At 38.9% G+C, this 26,164-nt stretch overlaps 1 protein-coding gene and 1 long non-coding RNA gene across 8 annotated transcripts in view; one reads left to right on the top strand and one right to left on the bottom strand.

The window, feature by feature from the left end:
- Positions 1 to 9,911, top strand: part of LOC128697918 (sodium-dependent nutrient amino acid transporter 1) — a 155,789-nt gene extending 145,878 nt beyond the window's left edge. For all 7 annotated transcript variants that reach the window (XM_070099589.1, XM_070099592.1, XM_070099594.1 and 4 more), the window contains 3 exons: positions 203 to 303; positions 1,396 to 1,563; positions 2,384 to 9,911. In XM_070099589.1, coding sequence (XP_069955690.1) covers positions 203 to 303; positions 1,396 to 1,563; positions 2,384 to 2,626 — 512 coding nt within the window. In that variant the 3' untranslated portion in view covers positions 2,627 to 9,911. The remainder of the gene's footprint in view (positions 1 to 202; positions 304 to 1,395; positions 1,564 to 2,383) is intronic.
- The window catches only part of LOC138854754 (uncharacterized), a 47,642-nt gene that overhangs the window by 8,777 nt on the left and 12,701 nt on the right, over positions 1 to 26,164 (bottom strand). The window lies entirely within an intron of this gene.

The following is a 26,164-nucleotide window of genomic DNA, read 5'->3' as shown; positions in this document are numbered from 1 at the left end:
GCCTGATGAACTAAGCATGTGTTGTTGGTCCTACAAGCATATTGGTGTTTAGGTTGTGTAAAGTTTAAAACATGTACTGTTTGTCACATATTGTGTTGACAACTTCTTTTAATTGTTGTATTGATTCATTATAACTTTAGCCATTTTGTCTTTCGTGTGTTGTCTTTTGGTGACCTTTAATTTGAATTATATTACATTTCAGGGATACATAAAGTTCGCAAGGACTTCACTTTCATGTTGGAAGCAACGGTCAGCTTGCTGTGGATTCCAGTCTGGGGTGTCTTTATTCCTCTCTCTCTTCTGGTTGGTACTTTTACTTTATTGATTTTAAATCTAACCATATGAGGAATTTTCTTCTATATTTTCCCATTTTCCTTTCCTTTGGGAGCATTTAAGATTCTTACAATTGCATGACAGTATATATTTCCTATATATTTTGTTCAGTTTTTCTTTTTTCCAAACATGTTGGCCATCTCCCACTGATGTAAGATGACCCAAAAAGAAAAACACCATCATTTTCACATAATCACTGTCCCCTGTAGAGGTGCTTAGATAAACAGTTCAGACATCACTTAAAACAACCAATATTCCAAACCCCTCCTATAAAGTGCAGGCATTATACTTCCCACCTCCAGGACTCAGGTCTGGCTAACTGATTTCCCCAAATCCCTTCACAAAATATTACCCTGCTCACACTCCAACAGCTTATCAGGTTCGAAAACCATTCATTTCCATTCATTCTTATCTAATACACTTACACATGCATGTCCAAGCCCCTTGCACACACAACCTCTCTTACCCCTCTCCCTCCATCCTATCCTAGGATGACCCCTACCCCTTCTCCCCTCCACTATAGATTTATACACCCTCCAAGTCATCTATTTTGCTCCATCCTCTCTAAATGACTAGACCACCTCAATAAACCCTCTTCAATTCTCCGAATAATATTTTTAGTAACTCCATACCTAATTTCCACACTACGAATTCTCTGCATAATATTCACACTACACATTGCCATTAGTTCATTTATAATCACATAGTTGTTATGACTAATTTAGAGTGCCTGCGCTCAGGAGGAGGGTGAGGATGATGCAGTTCGACTGTGATGTCTGCACACTTCTGGCAAGACAGTTATCGAATGAATGACCAATTATTTTTTTTTATCATCCTTCCTCAATGAGAAGTGGCCAGTGTTAAAATAATCTCTTGCTCATTAGATGTATAGAAGAGTGCAAATAGGAAGCCCGCTGTCTGGCACTCAGCAAATGAAGGATCAAGCCTCCACTATGTCCTAAGCTGAATGACCTACACAGGTTTAATGCTTAACATGAATTAAATACCTATCATGCTAATTAGAATTGAAGGCATGGTTTGTAAAATGAGGTTATATTTCAGGGTGTTGTGGTATGGGCTTGTGTGATGGATGGACAAGCAGTTGCAGTGACAGATGGACCAGGATGGAGAACAGCCTTGGTGTGGGCACTACGAGCTTTGGTTTTATTGCCTGTTCCCATAACTGCTATATATGTGGTTAAATCCCAACTGGCATATGGCATCATTGATGTGAGTATTTTTTTAATACCTGTAAACCTAAAATGACAGTACAGTACTGTATTTTTTAATTTTCTGTAGAATTATTTAAAAAAAAATTAAGGTTACAACAAAGTAGGATCACAGAGGAATGAGGAGGACAAGAGGTGTGTAGATAAGTATAATTTTCTAATATGGTCTAATGTAACTTGTACACAAACCAGACGTGTTCGCCTGGTTTGTTTATAAAACTCGCGTTCACCTGGTTTGTTTATATAACTCCGCGAGTGTCCTCTCTCATTTACTTGTTTTATCTTGTTTACTCACCTCTGACCCTACATTAAGACTACAAATATTTTAAGGCAAGTAATGAGTGTACTATGTGTCTTTTACTTTTTTATTGTTTTTATAATGCCTAGTTCTATTGCTAACTTAATATGTTAGTGTAAACTTATCTAGTATTTGTATGCATTTATAAGTGGAAAAAAAGGTGTTCCATTTTACGGCAATTTCTGCTTTACGGCAGTAGCCTAGAACCTAACCTGCCATATAAGTGGGGCCCTACTGTACTAGGTATTAGACAGTTATGATAATCATGGGGAGCACTAAACTCATAGGATTATAGTGCCTGTTAGGGGGGGGGGATGGAAGATATTCAGGGAACCAGAGCACAGATCAAATTCCTTAGATCAAGAGCCCCTCACCAGCAGGGTATTAGACAAGCAGTACCTGACTCATTGTCTTTAAGGAAGAAGAGGGTAGTTGGAATTCCTTAAATCAAGAGCCATTTACTGTCATAAAGGCACCCCTCTTGAAGGTATGTTCAAGCATTAACCACTATTTTTGCACACAGAAAGTGGCATCATCACTGCAGTCATCTCGAGAGTGGGGTGACTGGGGCCCCCAAGATCCAATAGAACACCATAACTGGAGGAGATGGCGAGAAGATGAAACTAGGCCTATTGCGTCTCTCAAACGCCGCTTTGCAAATCGGCCACTCACATACACTCATTCCACCCTAAGCAGTGAATCTTCATCAACTCTCACAAGACTCAGGAATAAATACCAGAGAAATGGCACTGCAAGCATCCTCTGACCAAGTTAGGTCGTGGTAGGCATCACGGCAATTCTGAATCTTAATATTATTTGTATACAGTATTTGTTATGTACTTTTCTAATCCAGCAGCTGTTATTCTTTGTAAGGTCCTTTATATTTCCTTGTGTGGGCACTGTGTATCCCATCACTTCCTGCTTCCTATTATTATTCTACTCTTTTAGTCCATGTTTATTCAGTTGACCAGTTTGTGTGTCGTGTGGGGGCAATTTTAAGTAATTATATATATTTATATATGTGTATGTGTACCGTATGCTCCCACGTATTTGTCGAGATTTTAAAACCAAATTTTTAAGCAGAGAGTCAGGAGTCAACCTGTTCATGGATACTACTTTTGAAAGGTTGAAATTCTGACACTGAGGGTCTACCACACACTAGATTCCTACTTTTTTGGTGCATCAAGGTATAAACCATACTCAGTTACTGTATTCCACCTTAAATATAGAAATAAATTTGATAATGTCCAGTAGTTCATGCTGGCCTCTTTCCTTGCTGTTTACACAACATAGAATGCAGGAGTGCTACAGAAGGCCTACGCTAGACAGGTCCTACTCACATCCAACCTTTCTCACTCGTATGTTTGTCCAACCTACTTTTAAAGTTACCCGAGGTTTTTGTTTCGGTGATCAAAGGTGGGAAAGATGAAGGCAGGTGCAGAGAAGGACATTTAAGGAAACGTTTTGTCATGAGTGGCTTCATCAATCCTGCTACAAAGCTAAATTACTATAATCATAATGACACACTAAACCCACAAGGGTCAGAGTAAGCTAAAACAGGTTAATATATAGTAGACAATGCAAGTGATCTGAAACAAAGGTGAGGTGCAGTAGGAGGTACATAAAATTACAGAAAAAATATTGGACAAATATACAAGTGGAGGGGGAGGTTGGATTTCAGCAAGACCTGTCTAACATGGGCCAGTAGCCTTACTGCAGTACTACTCTAGTCTTGTCATAATAGTTGGGGGTGAGTAGAACCTGCCTAGCATGGGCCAGTAGGCCTACTGCTGCTCCACTAGTCTTATATCTTATAATAGTTTGGTGTCAGTAGGATCTGCCTAGTTGTATATGTATGGTACACAATATTGACAAGATGAAGAATTAGACATGTGCAACTTCTGGGTGTCTTTATTGTAGACATTTCGCCATCCAGTGATTTTATCAATAACAATTCAAGACATAATAATTGGAAGACAGTAGAAATATATACAGAAGATGAGGTAATCAGTTCCTCAGCCTTGGACTTGGTGAAGAGCACCGTAGTTATGAGTCTGAAGCAAAGGCATGAAGATTGGTGCTTATATACTGGTGTCACGTGAGGGATGTATAGTAGACGAAGACAGTCACCGGTAGGCGGGATTTCCCAGTGGAAGAGGACATCTCCATAACCATCTAGCCTATGCCTTTGGTATGACCTACTTCCACAAGGAAATCCCACCTACCAGTGCTTATGTCTTGGTCTGCTACACGTCCCTCACATGATGCCAGTATATAAGCACCAATCTTCATGCCTTTGCTTCAGACTCCTCACAACTATGGTACTCTTCACCAGCTTTAAGGCTGAGGGACTGATTACCTCATCTTTTGTATATATTTCTACTGTCTTCCAATTATATCCTTGAATCAGGATCTGCCTAGCACGGACCAAGTCTACTGCAGTGTTTATTTTTTGTTACATTTTCATTTTTTCATGAGTTTTGGCTAGAACATATTTTAAATTTGAACCATTTGACCCCATTTAAAGTCCCTCAAACACTGAGGTAGATGTTTCCATGAGATATATAAAAATTTTTTGGATTTTTGGGCAAAATATCAGAGGTTGATCTATATGTGAAATCGGGTTATACTCTGGTATATACGGTATGCATATTGCATATGCTGTGTATTGTAGTGTTCATTTATATTAGGAAATGTGCATTATATATACAGTAATTAAGTACCTAGGTGACTAGAAGTTTAGTAATCTGGTCATCTACTAAGCTTAAAATATTAAAAAAAAAACTTAATTATTGAAAGTATTTTTTCCTGCTTGTAAACTAAAATGTTTTTATCAGATTTATTTCTCTTCTATAAAACAATTATTCATTTTGTAACATTTTTGTGAATAAGATTAACAAGCCACAACCTATTCAAGCCACCTCTCTTTCAGTGCTTGCTCTCCCAGTGACAGGTATCATAATATAGTAACAGGTATCACATTATGTGGATTAGATTATCCAACTGGTAATAATCCTTATTGTTTGGTCTATGCCTTGACCCCTTAAGATCCAAGTAGTCTTGTTGTGTTAAGAATGTCTAACACTAAGAGGTGCAGATATCCAGTGTGTGTATTAGTTAAGAATAGCTACATTTTCTTGTCCCTCTAGTCTCAGCAAAATTAAATACTCTAAAACTACACTTGTATATTTATGTACATGTACATGCAGTGTCAGGCTAACCCTGCAATACACTATAACAACACTCATTAAACACATCGCAGAAACCACTAGCTTCACTGTATCACTTCTACAACATGGGATTACTGCTTACTCTCCCTGGCTACCCTTTATAAACCCAGAACCAACCTTTCAAAGAGAAGCAGTGTCCTACACTCCTAGAATGGTGTCAGCTTGAATCTGCTATAGGGGGTCACAACCCACACCTCATCAAAACAATTGTCTTGTACATTATGAAATCACTATTTACCACCCAGTGACAATATTTAGTAGACAATAATATTCATGGAATCACACTGCATTAAATAACAGTTTGGTCATGGTAGGTGTTGAATGATAATTTAGTTATCAAAATGAGACTGATCAGGTGTAAAACAACTATTATTTCACCACATTCCCCCATAACTTTAAAGATATGTAAATGCTTCTTGCTCTAAACACACACAAAAAAAAATACAATTACAAGTGCTAGTCACATAAATACAGTATAGTGTTATAACAAGTATTTAATGCAGAGTGAAATGACTGGTGATCTTGCTTGCCAGATCAACAGCTGATTACTCCATAGTGCTCTTTTTATAACGAAAGTATGTCTAGCTTTTTTTCAGTTCAACTATATCACTAAAATTACAAAGTATGACAGACAGTAGAGCTGAATAAAAGGGCACTTTTGTCATTCATTCCAATTAAGTCTCTCGTGTTTTGACTAAGGCCACGGCTATGCCAAAACAATTAATTACTCTGTGCTGCATTGTACATTATTCACAAATAGAACTAAACCCAGTAGGGCCATAGAGCCTTGATGGGTTTAACACTTTTTCTCTCTGCCAAGGCAGAGTTAAGGTGATCTTATGTGTTGAAAAGTATAATAGTTTGTATTGAAGAGACCTAGATCACAATACTCTTCCACACTGTACAAGTGCATATGGCTTAACCCAATAAGGTTCTCTTACACCATCCTCACTAATTTAAAAACTGAAGAACTAAGATAATGATGGTAACAGTTTTTCTTGCCGTTTCAGAACCCCAAACGTATTTTAGCAAAAGGTTTTATATGTGTTAATTAATACTATAATTAATAAAAATGAAACAATTTAGAAATGGTGTTAGATCATTTGGTAGATACATTTAAAGCTGACAGAATAAGAACATTATTGAAGTACAGTGCAATAAAACTTAAGGCATGTCTAATAATGTCTTAACTTAATTTCAATCAAGACCAGCTGTAATTTTGCAAGTTTATAACAATTTCTTATTAACTGAACAAACATGTTATTTTTCAGTCTAATGTTTACTTTTACATATGTAATACTCTTAACATGGATGGAACATGTTCAATCCATTTATCTTTGTTTTAGTATGGTACTAAAAAAAAAAAGGTTGTTTGAAAGTGTTAATGTATTATTATTTAGAATTTAGCATACATTCCGTGACGGTATATAAATGAGCATATTTTGTTGTCATTAAGAGTTGTTGAGGATCATTTACCATTTTAGAGAATATATTTAAGTGCAACATTCATTTGTACAGTGTTTTATATTTATAGCTAGTTCAATTTACTAGAGACCTGTGATTCAATTTTGAGATTTCTGTTTTGGTTAGTGATTGTTCATTTTGGAAATATTAGCTGTGTTGAATTCTTTGCATGATAATGTGTGAGGAGTTTGTAGTCTCATACAGATTTACTGTTTATCAAAATGCTAGAGATTGTACAGAAAGACAATGAGCTTCTCTTAATAAATAATACTGGAGACCAGTCCTGTGATCTCACAATAATGGATGGCTCCCCAGTACTTACACAATTTCAGTACTTTTACAATACAGTGAAATTCTCAGTATATGTTACATTACAGTACATATAAATATGGAATTTAATGATTATCTTATTTATGCCTGCCATATTAGCTCTCAACATGCTTGTGTTAAATATTGTATGGCACCTAATGCTGATTGGTTTGATAAAATTATCATAGCCAAATCAAATTTTTCTATTAAATGTTTCTGTCCAGTCTTCAAGATGAACATATTACCATGTTTAAAAGGAAAATCTTTATTAGTCAATGAAAGTGAGAAAATAATTTACTTAGTAATCAGATGCACAGCCAGAACTTCAGTCTGGGGGGATCAAGCCAGTACTTCAGTTAGGGTAGGGGAGGGGGGACTTAAAAATCAAAAGCAGAGACTGTAATCTTCTGATCAGTTCTCTAATGAATGTGCATAGCAGATGAACTTTAACTTCTATAACACTTGCATAAAATCCTGTATGTGAATTTGCACTTCATATAAGTATTGTAATTTTAAATTTTTCATTATGTCAGTAGCAAATGAAATAATACTGAGAAATTATGCTTATTTCTTATAATTACACGAGCTTATGGGAGTCAGGAGGTGAACTCCAGCTCTTGATCCTGCGCATTAACTTTTGACCAATTATAGCCCGTGGCCTGGTGGCAAAAGCTCTCGCTTCACACGGTGAGGGTCCAGGTTCGATTCCCAGGGAATATTGAAACATTGGGCGTGTTTCCTTACACCGGTTGTCTATGTTCACCTATCAGTAAAATGGGTACCCGGGTGTTAGTCAACTGGTGTGGGTCACATCCTGGGACAAAACTGACCTAATTTGTTCAAAATGCTCTGCACAACAAGCAGCTTTCTATATAGTAGTACATCACTGATGTCAGCTAGGCCTGTATAATTTGTACATGTACTTGTAGAAATAGATATTACTGGCATTTATAAAGCTCAAAGATTCCTGATCATACATTCTTGCTTGCTTAATATAAACAGGTAAATATGTATTAGATACAGTAGACTGTAAAATGATCACTATAGATCTACTGTATGACCGAAGAGCTTCTAAAATTCAAAGGTATATTTTTTATATTTGGCCAAAAACAAAAGTTTGTGGTTCCTGAATTTGTGACTATGTTTTGGGATGGTGGTCACCCTATTGTGGATTAATGTATTGCTATAGTGATGTTGAAAATTTGGGTGCAGCTCTCCAGTGAATATAGAAATGTTTCTCTGTCATTGTATTATTGTTCAGATAACTTAAGAGGTCATCTGAATTTCATAACCAGCAAACTGGAATCTGACAGGACAGCACATCTGTATGTGAATAATTTACATTTTGGTTGCAGCAAGTGTTTTACACAGCTGCTCGACTGTTAAGCACCTGCACAGCAAAACTAGTTGCTACTGCAAGCAGTGATGCTACTTTTTTATACCCAAAAACTTTTGCCTCTGTGTAGCTGGTTTATACGAGGCATTGGTAAGTACAGCTGCATTTATTGTTTAGTTTTGCAAATACTATAAACTGAAGTGGGCTTTGTTACATGTCTGCAGATTTGTGTGCATGACTAAAAATACCATATATAGGTAATAAATAAGTACTGAATGTACAATACATGCATGTCCCTACACCTGTACTGAGAGCCGAATTCATCTGGCATCAGGCAAGTATTTGCCCATCAATCACTGGAATAACTCTCAATACAACATCTTTGAGTACTGGACAGAACATTTACATTGACACCAGCACAAGATAGGGCAGTGCACAGTGCAAACAGCACCTAATATGCAGTACCTGTATGTACTCATTTATTATTATTATTGTATTCATAAAAATGCACAAAAATCCCTATGGCTCATACAATACTACAGCTGCAATAATTTTTCAAGATCATGAAATTTCAAAATAAACTAATTTTTTTTCTTTTGAAAGCATTTTTCTATAATTTTGCAGTTTTAAATTATATTTTCAATTATGTAAATGTAGCACATCAATTTAAATTTAGCTTGGATGTGTGCTCAATCTTTGCACTTATATGAAAGTTTAAAAATAGTCCTATAAAACTGAAATTATATTTAGTAGCAAGATAATTCAAAGATTGCTGTAATTTAGTAAATATTTTATTCCTAATGTTCTTTAATCCAATAAAAGCAACATTTAAAATAAATACTCAACTTATACTGTAACCCTTCACTTCTTTAAACTCATAATGAATGCAAATATCCCAACACAGTTCTTGTGTTAGTGATACTTTATAAGAATACATAGTAACAATAATAATAGCTACTTCTAAATTATAATTCGTAAATCAGTTAAATGTAGTTTCATTAAAGATTGAGAAATGTGTTTTGATGGCACAGCACATATAAGAATATTCGCAACTCACACTTTGGAGGGAAAATTACAGACAAAGTGTCTATCCATCCTGTATCATATCAAACTGCACATCTAAGACACTTTATAATGGTCAGGACAGACCAGAACACACACTCCTCCAAACTGTGGGTTACAGTATTGTGATTTTCCCTCAAAAGACTTGTGTAGTATGAACATGTAACCAGGAAATAAGTTGATATAAGCCCTAGTGTAACATGTCATCTTACAAACTATTCACACTAAGATATTTTTCCCCATTTTGTGCTATTATAAATTTATCTCTACCTTAAAACATTTAAATCTTGTGAATACATAGACTGCATAATAATTTTAAATGCATTTTCGTTGCCTATGAAAGGTGACAGACTTCGGCACTTAAAATTGCCTGTGATACCGACAACAGCTTTTTCTATTGGGTAAATGAGTGGCGGTAACTTGTATATGGAATTATTATTTTTAGTGCATATATTTTAAGATTTATTGCCTTTAAATATTGGGCGATGCTTTGCTCATAAAGAGGTTCACAGAGTAATCACTGTACTTGGGTCTTGAGCCTCAATATTCTGTAATGGGTATAATATCAAAATACACCTGACTACCCCTTTTTTGTAAGTCATGTGAGTTTTCTCATCGCAAATATATTTTATCACATTTGTAAAATATAACTTTTTTAAACCTATAACATATATTTGCAGTCAGTATGACGCATTCAGTGGCTTATCTTTATAACCCATTACCTAGTGCTGTTTATAACATGTGGCTTTTAAGATACCAGACGGACAGCTCCTCCCTCTCTCATTACTTGGTACATTACCATCTAGCTCACTTGTAAGAATATACCTTTTAAGTGCCAATATAAGGAACTCTGTATGTTAGGATAATACTCTATTAATCTACATCACAATATACAAAACCTGTATGGAGAATTGTCTACATCATCATTATCAATGCTTTAACTACAGTATTTCCAGTAGTCGAGATAAATGCTCATAGAAAACCTTTTGAATATATTATTTTCATTTCTTGTTGTATAATTTTAGTCAAGTAATAACCTGATGAATAACCCAAAAACAACTATTTTAATAAAATGAGTAGTGAAGAAAGTACTTCAAAGCCAGAGGGCTAGAACCAGTTAAATAATGAATTAGAAAAATTATGTTAAACATGCATCTCGGTAGTGCAGTGGTTCTAAGTCACAAAATAATAATGCAGCAAAAGAACCACTAGTGTAATAATAATGCTTAAAAGATTCAATTACCACTTACTGTAGTGTGACTGTTACTTTGCAGTCTATATATATTACAAGACATGGGGGACCACAGCAGTATCATTCATAAACTCTTATGATTTTTATCTAGAATAATATAACTTGTACCATATGTATGAATACAGGTTTAGAGTTGGGAGTATTTTGAAGGAAGGAAGGAAGCTGTGGGAGTTACAAAGCACTCTGAGGAGTATTGATAATTACTGCCAGGTTATTATTACTGAACAGTTGTGATCGTTATGGCGCTGTTAAATATGGCCTCAATGCTTCATGTTCAGTGTTAACATTTAAGGAATATTTCTTAGTTCTTGTACATTTTTGCCATATTATCATCTGTACAAACTTTGTAATATATTTTATCTCAAAAAGTATTTTGCAAGATTGGATGTGTGATACAGTATTTGGAATTTTATGATATAATTATATCAAATTTATTAGTGCTGTATATTTTGGAAATTAAGATACTTCCTATATATATAGATTTATATATCTCCAATGTTTTCTTTCTCTTGAGTCATAGTTATTACTTGTTTTTTTTACCACTAAGTTCAACTTAAATAAATGTTTATATTGGAACTTTGTATATATTACCCATATGTATATATATGTATGTGTAATATATCTAATATATATATATATATATATATATATATATATATTATATATTATATATATATATATATATATATATATATATATATATATATGTATATATATGTATATGTATATATATGTATATGTATATATATATGTTTTTTTTTTTTTTTTTTTCAACAAGTCGGCCGTCTCCCACCGAGGCAGGGTGACCCAAAAAAGAAAGAAAATCCCCAAAAAGAAAATACTTTAATCATCATTCAACACTTTCACCACACTCACACATTATCACTGTTTTTGCAGAGGTGCTCAGAATACAACAGTTTAGAAGCATACACATAAAGATACACAACATATCCCTCCAAACTGCCAATATCCCAAACCCCTCCTTTAAAGTGCAGGCATTGTACTTCCCATTTCCAGGACTTAAGTCCGACTATATGAAAATAACCGGTTTCCCGAATCCCTTCACTAAATATTACCCTGCTCGCACTCCAACAGATCGTCAGGTCCCAAGTACCATTCGTCTCCATTCACTCCTATCTAACACGCTCATGCACGCTTGCTGGAAGTCCAAGCCCCTTGCCCACAAAACCTCCTTTACCCCATCTCTCCAACCCTTTCGAGGACGACCCCTACCCCGCCTTCCTTCCCCTATAGATTTATATGCTTTCCATGTCATTCTACTTTGATCCATTCTCTCTAAATGACCAAACCACCTCAACAACCCCTCTTCTGCCCTCTGACTAATACTTTTATTAACTCCACACCTTTTCCTAATTTCCACACTCCGAATTTTCTGCATAATATTTACACCACACATTGCCCTTAGACAGGACATCTCCACTGCCTCCAACCATCTCCTCGCTGCTGCATTTACCACCCAAGCTTCACACCCATATAAGAGTGTTGGTACTACTATACTTTCATACATTCCCTTCTTTGCCTCCATAGATAACGTTTTTTGACTCCACATATACCTCAACGCACCACTCACCTTTTTTCCCTCATCAATTCTATGATTAACCTCATCCTTCATAAATCCATCCGCCGACACGTCAACTCCCAAGTATCTGAAAACATTCACTTCCATACTCCTCCTCCCCAATTTGATATCCAATTTTTCTTTATCTAAATCATTTGACACCCTCATCACCTCACTCTTTTCTATGTTCACTTTCAACTTTCTACCTTTACACACATTCCCAAACTCATCCACTAACCTTTGCAATTTTTCTTTAGAATCTCCCATAAGCACAGTATCATCAGCAAAAAGTAACTGTGTCAATTCCCATTTTGAATATGATTCCCCAAAATTTAATCCCACCCCTCTCCCGAACACGCGAGCATTTACTTCCTTTACAACCCCATCTATAAATATATTAAACAAAAATGGTGACATTACACATCCCTGTCTAAGACCTACTTTTACCGGGAAGTAGTCTCCCTCTCTTCTACACACCCTAACCTGAGCCTCACTATCCTCATAAAAACTCTTTACAGCATTTAATAAATAACTTACCACCTATTCCATATACTTGCAACATCTGCCACATTGCTCCTCTATCCACTCTATCATATGCCTTTTCTAAATCCATAAATGCAATAAAAACTTCCCTACCTTTATCTAAATACTGTTCACATATATGCTTCAATGTAAACACTTGATCTACACATCCCCTACCCACTCTGAAACCTCCTTGCTCATTCGCAATCCTACATTCTGTCTTACCTCTAATTCTTTCAATTATAACCCTACCGTACACTTTTCCTGGTATACTCAGTAAACTTATTCCTCTATAATTTTTACAGTCTCTTTTGTCCCCTTTCCCTTTATATAAAGGGACTATACATGCTCTCCGCCAATCCCTAGGTACCTTCCCCTCTTTCATACATTTATTAAACAAAAGTACCAACCACTCCAACACTATATCCCCCCTACTTTTAACATTTGTGTCATGATCCCATCAGTTCCAGCTGCTTTACCCCCTTTCATTTTACGTAATGCCTCGCGTACCTCCCCCACACTTACATTCTGCTCTTCTTCACTCCTAAAAGATGGTATACCTCCCTGACCAGTGCATGAAATTACTGCCTCTGTTTCTTCCTTAACATTTAAAAGTTCCTCAAAATATTCTCGCCATCTACCTAATACCTCCATCTCCCCATCTACTAACTCTCCTACTCTGTTTTTAACTGACAAATCCATACTTTCCCTAGGCTTTCTTAACTTGTTTAACTCACTCCAAAATTTTTTCTTATTTTCATTAAAATTTCTTGACAGTGCCTCTCCCACTCTATCATCTGGTCTCCTTTTGCACTCTCTCACCACTCTCTTTACCTTTCTTTTACTCTCCATATACTCTGCTTTTCTTATAACACTTCTGCTTTGTAAAAACCTCTCATAAGCTACCTTTTTCTCTTTTATCACACCCTTTACTTCATCATTCCACAAATCACTCCTCTTTCCTCCTGCCCCCACCCTCCTATAACCACAAACTTCTGCCTCACATTCTAATACTGCATTTTTAAAACTATTGCAACCCTCTTCAACCCACCCACTACTCATCTTTGCACCAGCCCACCTTTCTGCCAACAGTCGCTTATATCTCACCCAAACTTCCTCCTCCCTTAGTTTATACACTTTCACCTCCCTCTTACTTGTTGTTGCCACCTTCCTCTTTTCCCATCTACCTCTTACTCTAACTGTAGCTACAACTAAATAATGATCCGATATATCAGTTGCCCCTCTACAAACATGTACATCCTGGAGCCTACCCATCAACCTTTTATCCACCAATACATAATCTAATAAACTACTTTCATTACGTGCTACATCATACCTTGTATATTTATTTATCCTCTTTTTCATAAAATATGTATTACTTATTACCAAATCTCTTTCTACACATAGCTCAATTAAAGGCTCCCCATTTACATATATATATAAATATATATATATATATATATAAATATATATATATATATATATATATATAAATATATATATATATATATAAATATATATATATATATAAATATATATATATGGATTTGTCAGTTAAAAATAGGAGAGGAGAGTTATTAAATGGAGAGTTAGAGGTATTGGGAAGATGGAGGGAATATTTTGAGGAATTGTTAAATGTTGATGAAGATAGGGAAGCTGTGATTTCGTGTATAGGGCAAGGAGGAATAACATCTTGTAGCAGTGAGGAAGAGCCAGTTGTGAGTGTGGGGGAAGTTCGTGAGGCAGTACGTAAAATGAAAGGGGTAAGGCAGCCGGGATTGATGGGATAAAGATAGAAATGTTAAAAGCAGGTGGGGATATAGTTTTGGAGTGGTTGGTGCAATTATTTAATAAATGTATGGAAGAGGGTAAGGTACCTAGGGATTGGCAGAGAGCATGCATAGTTCCTTTGTATAAAGGCAAAGGGGACAAAAGAGAGTGCAAAAATTATAGGGGGATAAGTCTGTTGAGTATACCTGGTAAAGTGTATGGTAGAGTTATTATTGAAAGAAATAAGAGTAAGACTGAGAAAAGGATAGCAGATGAACAAGGGGGCTTTAGGAAAGGTAGGGGGTGTGTGGACCAGGTGTTTACAGTGAAACATATAAGTGAACAGTATTTAGATAAGGCTAAAGAGGTCTTTGTGGCATTTATGGATTTGGAAAAGGCGTATGACAGGGTGGATAGGGGGGCAATGTGGCAGATGTTGCAGGTGTATGGTGTAGGAGGTAGGTTACTGAAAGCAGTGAAGAGTTTTTACGAGGATAGTGAGGCTCAAGTTAGAGTATGTAGGAAAGAGGGAAATTATTTCCCAGTAAAAGTAGGCCTTAGACAAGGATGTGTGATGTCACCGTGGTTGTTTAATATATTTATAGATGGGGTTGTAAGAGAAGTAAATGCGAGGGTCTTGACAAGAGGTGTGGAGTTAAAAGATAAAGAATCACACATAAAGTGGGAGTTGTCACAGTTGCTCTTTGCTGATGACACTGTGCTCTTGGGAGATTCTGAAGAGAAGTTGCAGAGATTGGTGGATGAATTTGGTAGGGTGTGCAAAAGAAGAAAATTAAAAGTGAATACAGGAAAGAGTAAGGTTATGAGGATAACAAAAATATTAGGTGATGAAAGATTGGATATCAGATTGGAGGGAGAGAGTATGGAGGAGGTGAATGTATTCAGATATTTGGGAGTGGACGTGTCAGCGGATGGGTCTATGAAGGATGAGGTGAATCATAGAATTGATGAGGGGAAAAGGGTGAGTGGTGCACTTAGGAGTCTGTGGAGACAAAGAACTTTGTCCTTGGAGGCAAAGAGGGGAATGTATGAGAGTATAGTTTTACCAACGCTCTTATATGGGTGTGAAGCATGAGTGATGAATGTTGCAGCGAGGAGAAGGCTGGAGGCAGTGGAGATGTCATGTCTGAGGGCAATGTGTGGTGTGAATATAATGCAGAGAATTCATAGTTTGGAAGTTAGGAGGAGGTGCGGGATTACCAAAACTGTTGTCCAGAGGGCTGAGGAAGGGTTGTTGAGGTGGTTCGGACATGTAGAGAGAATGGACCGAAACAAAATGACTTCAAGAGTGTATCAGTCTATAGTGGAAGGAAGGTGGGGTAGGGGTCGGCCTAGGAAAGGTTGGAGGGAGGGGGTAAAGGAGGTTTTGTGTGCGAGGGGCTTGGACTTCCAGCAGGCGTGCGTGAGCGTGTTTGATAGGAGTGAATGGAGACGAATGGTTTTTAATACTTGACGTGCTGTTGGAGTGTGAGCAAAGTAACATTTATGAAGGGGTTCAGGGAAACCGGCAGGCTGGACTTGAGTCCTGGAGATGGGAAGTACAGTGCCTGCACTCTGAAGGAGGGGTGTTAATGTTGCAGTTTAAAAACTGTAGTGTAAAGCACCCTTCTGGCAGGACAGTGATGGAGTGAATGATGGTGAAAGTTTTTCTTTTTCGAGCCACCCTGCCTTGGTGGGAATCGGCCAGTGTGATAAAAAAAAAAAAATAAATATATATATAATATATATATATATATAATATATATATATATATATATATATATATATATATATATATATATATATATATATATATATATATATATATTATTTATTTATTGGGATATTGGCAATTTGGAGGGATATGTTGTGTATCTTTATATGTGTATGCTTCTAAACTGTTGTATCCTGAGCACCTCTGCAAAAACAGTGATAATGTGCGAGTGTGGTGAAAGTGTTGAATGATGATGAAAGTATTTTCTTTTTGGGGATTTTCTTTCTTTATTTGGGTCACCCTGCCTCGGTGGGAGACGGCCGACTTGTTGAAAAAAAAAAAAAAAATATATATAGATATATATATATATATATATATATATATATATATATATATATATATATATATATATATATATACGTACATACATACATACATACTTTTTCTTTCTTTCTTTCTCTCTCTTTCTTTCTCTTTCTCTCTTTCTTTCTCTTTCTTTCTCTTTCTCTTTCTTTCTCTTTCTTTTTCTTTCTCTTTCTTTCTCTTTCTTTCTCTTTTTCTTTCTCTTTTTCTTTCTTTCTCTTTCTTTCTCTTTCTCTTTCTTTCTCTTTTTCTTTTTCTTTCTTTTTTTTTCTTTTTCTTTCTCTTTTTCTTTCTTTTTCTTTTTCTTTCTTTTTCTTTCTTTTTTTTTTTCTTTCTTTTTCTTTCTTTTTCTTTTTCTTTCTTTTTCTTTCTTTCAACACATCGGCCGTGGCCCAAAAGGAGAAACGAAAGTTTCTCCTTTTACATTTAGTAATATATACAGGAGAAGGGGTTACTAGCCCCTTGTTACAGCCCGCATGGCTTCCGGAGGAAGAATTCTGATCCACTTCCCCATGGAGATTATATGTATATCCGAGTGGCCGAACTGTGTGACAGCTTGGTCTCGTTTGGCTGGTGTACGGTCACGGCTGTCTTGGTGGGTGGAATTACTGGACGTAGTTTTCTGTGTGTCCCCTCCAGTAATTCCACCTACCTGGACAGTCTCTACCGTAGACCAGCTAGACAAGACCAAGTTTCCATGCAGCAAGGTCACTGAGGGTGGCAACCGCTGACTCTGGGGAAGTGGAGACACTGATCTGGGTAAGGCACCGCCGATTCTAGGTAGTAGGTTGGTAGACAGCAACCGCCCAGGGAGGTACTACCGTCCTGCCAAGTGAGTGTGAAATGTAAGCCTGTAATTGTTTTACATGATGGTAGTATTGCAGGTGTCCATTTTTCTGTCTCATAAACATGCAAGGTTTCAGGTATGTCTTGCTACTTCTACCCACACTTAGGTCACACTACACATACATGTACAAGCATATATATATATATATACACCCCTCTGGGTTTTTCTCCTATTTTCTTTCTAGTTCTTGTTTTTGTTTATTTCCTCTTATCTCCATGGGGAAGTGGAACAGAATTCTTCCTCTGTAAGCCATGCATGTTGTAAGAGGCAACTAAAATGCCGGGAGCAAGGGGCTAGTAACCCCCTTCTCCTGTATATATTACTAAATGTAAAAGGAGAAACTTTCGTTTTTCCTTTTGGGCCACCCCGCCTCGGTGGGATACGGCCGGTGTGTTGAAAGAAAGAAGATATATATATAGTGTGTGTGTGCCGAATAGGTAAAACTGGTCAATTAGCAAGAACTCTTTTAAAATTAAGTCCTTTCTAAAATTTTCTCTTATACATTTAAAGATATATTTTTTCATTGATGTTAATATAAAAATTAACGATTTTGTACCAAAAGAACCTTAAGAATTTACCTAACCTTATTATAACAAGTGTAATTTAATTTAGTCTAATCCAACTAAATATATTCTATACAAGTTTACAATAATTTAGTAATAGACACAATGAAATATTTTTTTTTGTTAGGTTCAGAATGATTTTTGCAAAATTATTGCATACACAAATTTTCACTTGTCCTATTCGGCAAGAAGTGCATTGCTATTCAAGCCAAAATTGCAAGTTTTATGTATTCAGCACAACACACACACATTATTTTATATATATATATATATATATATATATATATATATATATATATATATATATATATATATATATATATATATATATATATATATATATATATATATATATATATATATATATATATGCAATAAGATCACAGTAAACAGGTGATTTCAGAATATGCAAAACAACCACTCTGAAAGAATAGAGAAATTCCAAGCGCTTTCGTGACTACTCACATTATCAAGGAACTATGTTCCTTGATAATGTGAGTAGTCACGAATGCGCTTGGAATTTCTCTATTCTTTCAGAGTGGTTGTTTTGTGTGTGTATATATATATATATATATATATATATATATATATATATATATATATATATATATATATATATATATATATATATATATATATATATATATATATATAATATTTTTTTTCCATAGAATCAAGACAAGCCCTAACATAATTATTTAGAAATTTAGATGTCATTTGTGTGACCCTGAGTTTCATTTGTCTTAAATTTAACACTTTTTTTTTTTTCCTTTTCCTTGTAAAGACTTGGTGATCCAATACTTATTATTTTAATGTAGTGATGTATTTAGTGAAGCGCTAACTGAGCCAACCAACTCAGGTAGAAGACTGTGTATGATAACTGATACAAAATGCTGTATCAATTATGTTACTCATGGATGTATGTTGTCTTAGTGTGCAGACGGTGGCACATGCACACGTTTGTTTCAATAAGGGTCGTAGTAATGGCAAAGGCCCAAATCCCATCTTGTATATCACTCAAATTCCTAACTAAGAGGGGAAAAAATTTACTACTGATTGTAAGACCTATCTGCTTGCTTCTCTCAAAACTATCACAAATCACTACTGAGTAAGGAATTCCTCTAATTATAAGCTCACTGAATGATCTCAGGCTGGGATGAGGTCGAGCCACAGTTTACGACATTCTTTCTACTCTGTCACTGATCTAGTGTGCAGATCACAAACTGTAAATTGTACCGACTGGTTTTACCAGGTTGATGTCTGAACTTTGGTGTGTTGTGATTGTGCGAATCATTTCTGTGTGATTCGACTTTGTATTTGTGAGGAAAAAGTACTTATTGAAATATGTTAAGTAATATGTACTTACGCTTCAGTGGTTGGCATTATGCTCTGTAATGTCTACAACGAATTGAACAAGGCACAAATATACAGATTGATGCTCAAGTTATTGAAAGTTTTATTGACCTCTATACTGGTGTTAATGTTTGCTTGAAGTTCTTTTGTCAAACCATAATAAAGAATAAACAATTGTTTTAATTGACATCATTTGCCAGGATAAGAGTGTTGGATGACCAATGCTGGTTTAGTGTTGGATGACCAATGCTGGTTTAGTGTTGGATGACCTATACTGGTTTAGTGTGTTTTACTATGAATATAATAACCCAGGATCAAGCGCATTACAGAACTACCGTACTCGGCACTATATGTATTAACCTACAAAAACTAAAATTTGCTGCTATATAATGAACTATAAATGCTCGTATATAATCATTAACTATAATACATTGGAAAGAGCAGTGACCCATGTGGGTTTGGTGCTTTTCAAGGATACATTAACAAAAGTATATTAAAAAGAGTCAGCAGTTGTGAGAGTCAACAAGTATGCTACCTACAAGGGAGGTACCATGATGGCAGATGAGCTCTTGATCCTGGGGACTTGAGCTACCGTCTGCTGTTCTTATTGGGTTAATACTCAATGGAAATCTACACAGCACTGGTAAACCTACACAGCACTGGTAAACCTTCATAGCACTGGTAAACCTACACAGCACTGATAAACCTACACAATAATGATAGACCTTTGCAGCACTGGTAAACCTTCACAGCACTGGTAAACCTACACAATACTGGTAAACCTTCACAGCACTGGTAAACCTTCACAGCACGGATAAACCTTCACAGCACGGATAAACCTTCACAGCACTGGTAAAATATACCAATATACCATTTGACTTAACTACTGGGTGTTACACCTGCTGCCACTGTCCTCTTCAAGGGGGGCTCCTTGGCGTGGTGAAGAGGCTCTTGGTCTGAGGAATTAGACCTGTTGGTCTTCTTCCTCAGACCGAACCTAATTACCCCCCAATCTCCCCTCCCCTATCCCATCCTCCCCTTTTTCCTTTCCTCCTCCTCCCCTTTTGCCCTTCCTCTTTTTGGCCTTTGGGATTTCTCCCACAGGCACGCTAGTTCCTAGGTAGGGGAAAGGATACCGGGGTCCATCCCATTCCATTGAGGTTCTTGGCGGTGGCATAGTTTGCCGTGGAATCTGGATCGCCTGGGGATGTCCCGATCCCTCTCCGGTATCCCGGAGTAGCTTTGGGTGTCTTTCGGGCGACGGGTGTATCTCTGGAAGCCACCTTTCGGATTCCGGGGGTGGTGGCCGAAGGAGGTATGCTTTGTGGCGGATATCCGGCCGCCCTCTCTTTTGTCCACCGAGGTAGCTCGGCCGATGTGAGGTTGCTATCCCGGATTGCTGGTTTACTGGCATGAAGGGTAGGGTATACCTGGAGTTTACCTGGAGAGAGTTTCGGGGGTCAACGCCCCCGCGGCCCGGTCTGTGACCAGGCCTCCTGGTGGATCAGCGCCTGATCAACCAGGCTGTTGCTGCTGGCTGCACGCAAACCAACGTACGAGCCACAGCCCGGCTGATCAGGAACTGACTTTAGGTGCTTGTCCAGTGCCAGCTTGAAGACTGCCAGGGGTCTGTTGGTAATCCCCCTTATGTGTGCTGGGAGGCAGTTGAACAGTCTCGGGCCCCTGACACTTATTGTATGGTCTCTTAACGTGCTAGTGACACCCCTGCTTTTCAATGGGGGGATGGTGCATCGTCTGCCAAGTCTTTTGCTTTCGTAGTGAGTGATTTTCGTGTGCAAGTTCGGTACTAGTCCCTCTAGGATTTTCCAGGTGTATATAATCATGTATCTCTCCCTCCTGCGTTCCAGGGAATACAGGTTTAGAAACCTCAAGCGCTCCCAGTAATTGAGGTGTTTTATCTCCGTTATGCGCCCCGTGAAAGTTCTCTGTACATTTTCTAGGTCGGCAATTTCACCTGCCTTGAAAGGTGCTGCTAGAGTGCAGCAATATTCCAGCCTAGATAGAACAAGTGACCTGAAGAGTGTCATCATGGGCTTGGCCTCCCTAGTTTTGAAGGTTCTCATTATCCATCCTGTCATTTTTCTAGCAGATGCGATTGATACAATGTTATGGTCCTTGAAGGTGAGATCCTCCGACATAATCACTCCCAGGTCTTTGACGTTGGTGTTTCGCTCTATTTTGTGGCCAGAATTTGTTTTGTACTCTGATGAAGATTTAATTTCCTCATGTTTACCATATCTGAGTAATTGAAATTTCTCATCGTTGAACTTCATATTGTTTTCTGCAGCCCACTGAAAGATTTGGTTGATGTCCGCCTGGAGCCTTGCAGTGTCTGCAATGGAAGACACTGTCATGCAGATTCGGGTGTCATCTGCAAAGGAAGACACGGTGCTGTGGCTGACATCCTTGTCTATGTCGGATATGAGGATGAGGAACAAGATGGGAGCTAGTACTGTGCCTTGTGGAACAGAGCTTTTCACCGTAGCTGCCTCGGACTTTACTCTGTTGACGACTACTCTATGTGTTCTGTTAGTGAGGAAATTATAGATCCATCGACCGACTTTTCCTGTTATTCCTTTAGCGCGCATTTTGTGCGCTATTACGCCATGGTCACACTTGTCGAAGGCTTTTGCAAAGTCTGTATATATTACATCTGCATTCTTTTTGTCTTCTAGTGCATTTAGGACCTTGTCGTAGTGATCCAGTAGTTGAGACAGACAGGCATGGGTTCCATGCTGCATCTGCGCTACTAGCGGTGCTGAGGTCCTCTTGGGCGCGGAGGGAGATTTCCGGCCCTTTCATTCCTCCTGGGAACTATTCCTCCCCGCTCCCCCCTTTTTTTATTCTTTTTTTATTTTTCTTTTCTTTTCTTCTTTCTTTTTTTTCTTAAAAACAAAAAGCAAAGGAGTAACCTAACTATGGAGAACCCAATCCATGAACCCACTACCCCCGGGCCCCTTCTTGATACCGCACCCCATTCTGACCCTGCCTTGTTTTTAGACCACTCTTCGGACACTCCTGATGCCCCTGTACCTCTTGCTGGTGCTGTTTCCTCACCCGCTTCAGGTACTGGGGCTTCGACTGACTCCTTCGATTTGTCTGAACTCCACTCTCCTTTGACTATGCTTCCGGCTTCTCCCTCTAGGATACGGCAATTTTCGAATCGCCCGCCCATTTCACGCCGGACCAACTCCGGTCCTACTCCTAAATGCCAACATCAATTTCCTGATGATGCTCCTTCGTTACCTTCCCATTCTACTCGGAAAAGACCGACACGTCATGCACTCCCTCTCCACACTCATTTTCGGACCACACAATGGACTAAATTCTTTACTTTAAGACCAACTTCTTCTGCCTACCTTTCTGACCATAGTATTGGCAAAGAGCTCCTGCGTCATGTTGGTAGAGATATTTCATTTCATGCTCTCGAGCGGTACTCGCATCGTCACTGTCCAGAATGCTACCCAAGCTCGTGATCTTTCTCTCCTTTCGCATATAGATACTACTCCTATCACTATTGAAAAACATCTTTCTCTCAATTCTTGTAGTGGTACTGTCATTCTGCCCCATACCATAGTCCAACAGAATTTCCAGTCATGTGGCAATGACATTCTTGAACAGCTGGAACTCCAGGATCTCCCAATCCTCAAAGTAGACACTTATGTCCTTCCTGCCCGTGGACGGAGACGTTACCCTTGCAATGTAGCTCGTTTAACTTTTGACAGCCGAGAACTCCCGTCCTTTGTATATGTCGCGGGACATCGGTTACAAGTTCGAAAGGTGATACCTACACCGCAACAGTGTAGAAATTGCTGGCGTTTTGGTCACCCAGCAAAATATTGCAGATCTATGGCCGAATGCCCAGTCTGTGGTGCCGACGACCATTCTAATACATCTTGCAGTCAACCTCCATCTTGCCTTAATTGTAATGAAGCTCACCCTTTGTACTCCCGCCGTTGCCAGGTCTACTTAAATGAACGTGAAATCCGTTGCCTCAAAGAGGCAGAAGGTCTCCCTTATGCTATGGCAGTTACTCATCTCCGCCTCCAAGGGAGACTACCCCGTGTTTCTTATTCTTGTGTTTCAAAACATCCCCCCCACTTCTGGGGTCCCATCTTCTGCAGCCTCCTCTGTTGTTACCCCTCCCATAGCCACTCCGGCATCTAATCCTTTTGCTGTCCTTGGCTCTGACGTCCCGACTACAACTCAGTCTGTTCTCACATCTTCACGTCCTTCCTCACAAGCCCCAGTATCGACAAGACCTCGTACGACACCTAATACCAATCGCCCCTCTACTTCTCAGAAGTCCAAAAAATCCACATTGCTCAAATCTTCTTTGCCCCTTCCTTCCCTTCTTCCACCTCTCACACTTTACCTTTCCAGTCTCTGTGCCTAGTTCTTCCCCTCTCTCTGGCTCTATTACAAGTGTGGAGATTCACCCTCCTCCTCGTACTATGCCTTCCACCCCCGTCCCCTCCCAAGTTTCTCCCTCTTCTGCCACCTCCCAGGTTTCTGCCTCTTCTGTCCCCCCCACACTTCATCTCCAGTCCCTTACACTCTTTTCTCCCCCTCTACTTTGGTACAGTCCATTACTGTCCCAATCTTTACTCACCCTCCCACTTCTATCTCCAATATGGTCTCCCATACATCTTTGAATTCAGAAACACTTGAAGCCATTTCAGAATATATTGCAGAGACTAAACCTTCAATGGACACTGATTCACTTCCTGTTCCTTCTCTTCCCTCTCCTCCATCTTCACAACCCCATTCTTCGCAACGCTCCGTTCCTTCGCTGCTTGAACTTCTTCCAATGCCACCACACGTTGACTTTTCTAACCCCTCTAGTCCGTACCTGGAGTTTACCTGGAGAGAGTTCCAGGGGTCAACGCCCCCGCGGCCTGGTCTGTGACCAGGCCTCCTTAGGTCAGTGTCCCAGGATGCGACCCACACCAGTCGACTAACACCCAGGTACCCATTTTACTGATGGGGAACATAGACAACAGGTGGAAAGAAACACATCCAATGTTTCTACTCTGGCTGGGAATCGAACCCAGGCCCTCACCGTGTGAAGCGAGAGCGTTAACCACCAGGCCACCAGAGCCCGTAGGTGCCTTTCCCTATGGATTCCTGATATTTTCTTCATCGCCAATCATGGCCTATTTACAGTGGAATATCCGCGGCCCAGGGGTAATCGGGGTGAGCTTCAGATGTTGCTTTCCAGGTTTTCCCCTGTTGGTGCTTGCTTACAAGAACCAAAATTACACTCGGCTGTTTTCCAACCTATCTCAGGCTATAATTTATTGTATTCTTTGGATCCTTTCTCAGATGGGACCTTTAATGAAAGTGCCCTTCTTCTACGCAATGATATTCCGTACTGTCAACTATTTGTCCATACCTTGCTGCATTACACTGCAGCCCGTATCCACTTGAATAAGTGGTTTACAATATGTTCTTTATATCTCTCTCCTTCTCGAGCATTTTCTATCCCAGACTTTACCTTTCTTGTTTCATCCTTACCACCACCACTTCTGTTACTTGGTGATTTTAACGCCCACCATTTCCTCTGGGGGGTCTCATTGTGACTCACGTGGCATCCAGTTGGAGGCTTTTCTCGCCTCTCACCCCCTCCATGTTTTAAATACGGGTACTCCCACCCATTTTGATCCTCGTACTCATACTCTTGCATCGATCTATCAGTCTGCTCTTCCTCCACTGCACTAGACTTCACCTGGTCTGTTCTACCGGACTTACATGACAGCGATCATTTTCCAATCATTCTTACTTCTCCTTCCTATTCACCACCTTTCCATAGCCCTCGCTGGCAATTTGATCGGGCAAATTGGGATCTTTACTCGCAACTCACTGCTTTTAGTGAGGTTCCTTCTTCATCCTCCATTGATGAGCTCCTACACCTCTTCTCGACGTCAGTTTATACCGCAGCTTCTCATTCTATACCCCAAACCTCAGGCAGGCATTCTCAGAAGTGCGTGCCTTGGTGGTCTCCTGCTTGTGCTCGTGCAGTACGTTTGAAACGCGCTGCATAGGGCAGGTACCAGTACAATAGAACGCTGAGAGACTTCTTGATTTTAAGCAGAAGCGTGCGATCGCTCGCCGTGTCATCCGTGAAGCTAAACTCACTTGCTGGCGAGACTATGTTTCCACCATCACCTCTGCTTCTTCTATGAGTGCAGTCTGAAAGAAAAGTGAGGAAATTGAGTGGTAAATACTCTCCTGACCCGGCTCCTGTTCTACGGGTCGCTGGTGTTGATGTAGCAAACCCTCTCGACGTTGCCATTGAACTTGGCACACATCTGGTCCGTATTTCCCGGGGGCTCCATCTATGCGCCTCGTTTCTTTCCTTAAAATCTGCCAGAGAGTTAGTACCCTTGGACTTTTCTTCTCTCAGAGAAGAACAGTATAATGTGCCTTTTACACTTCAAGAACTGGAGGCAACGCTCCCAGCTTTCCGATCATCGGCAGCTGGGCCTGACGACATTCATATTCGTATGTTACAACATTTACATCGGTCAGCCCTTGTAGTCCTCTTACACCTCTTCAATCTTATTTGGGCACAAGGAGTTCTTCCCCAGCTGTGGAAATCTGCCATTGTTCTCCCTTTCCGCAAACTGGGTACTACAGGACATGATGCCTCCCACTATCGTCCCATCACTCTTACTAGTGCAGTTTGCAAAGTGATGGAACGTCTCGTAAATCGACGTTTAATGTGGTATTTAGAGACACACAACAGTCTCTCCGCTAGTCAATATGGTTTTCGTAAGGGCCGTTCTACCATAGACCCCTTACTATGCTTGGATACGTATGTTCGTAATGCCTTTGCGAATAATCACTCAGTTATTGCCATATTTTTTGACCTTGACAAGGCATATGACACAACTGGGAGTGATTATGTCGGAGGATC

The sequence above is a fragment of the Cherax quadricarinatus genome, chromosome 68 (assembly GCF_038502225.1).
Source record: "Cherax quadricarinatus isolate ZL_2023a chromosome 68, ASM3850222v1, whole genome shotgun sequence".
Classification (NCBI taxonomy): Eukaryota; Metazoa; Arthropoda; class Malacostraca; order Decapoda; family Parastacidae; genus Cherax; species Cherax quadricarinatus.
The sequence above is the reverse complement of the archived record's forward strand: the minus strand, read 5'-3'. Positions and strand labels throughout refer to the sequence as shown.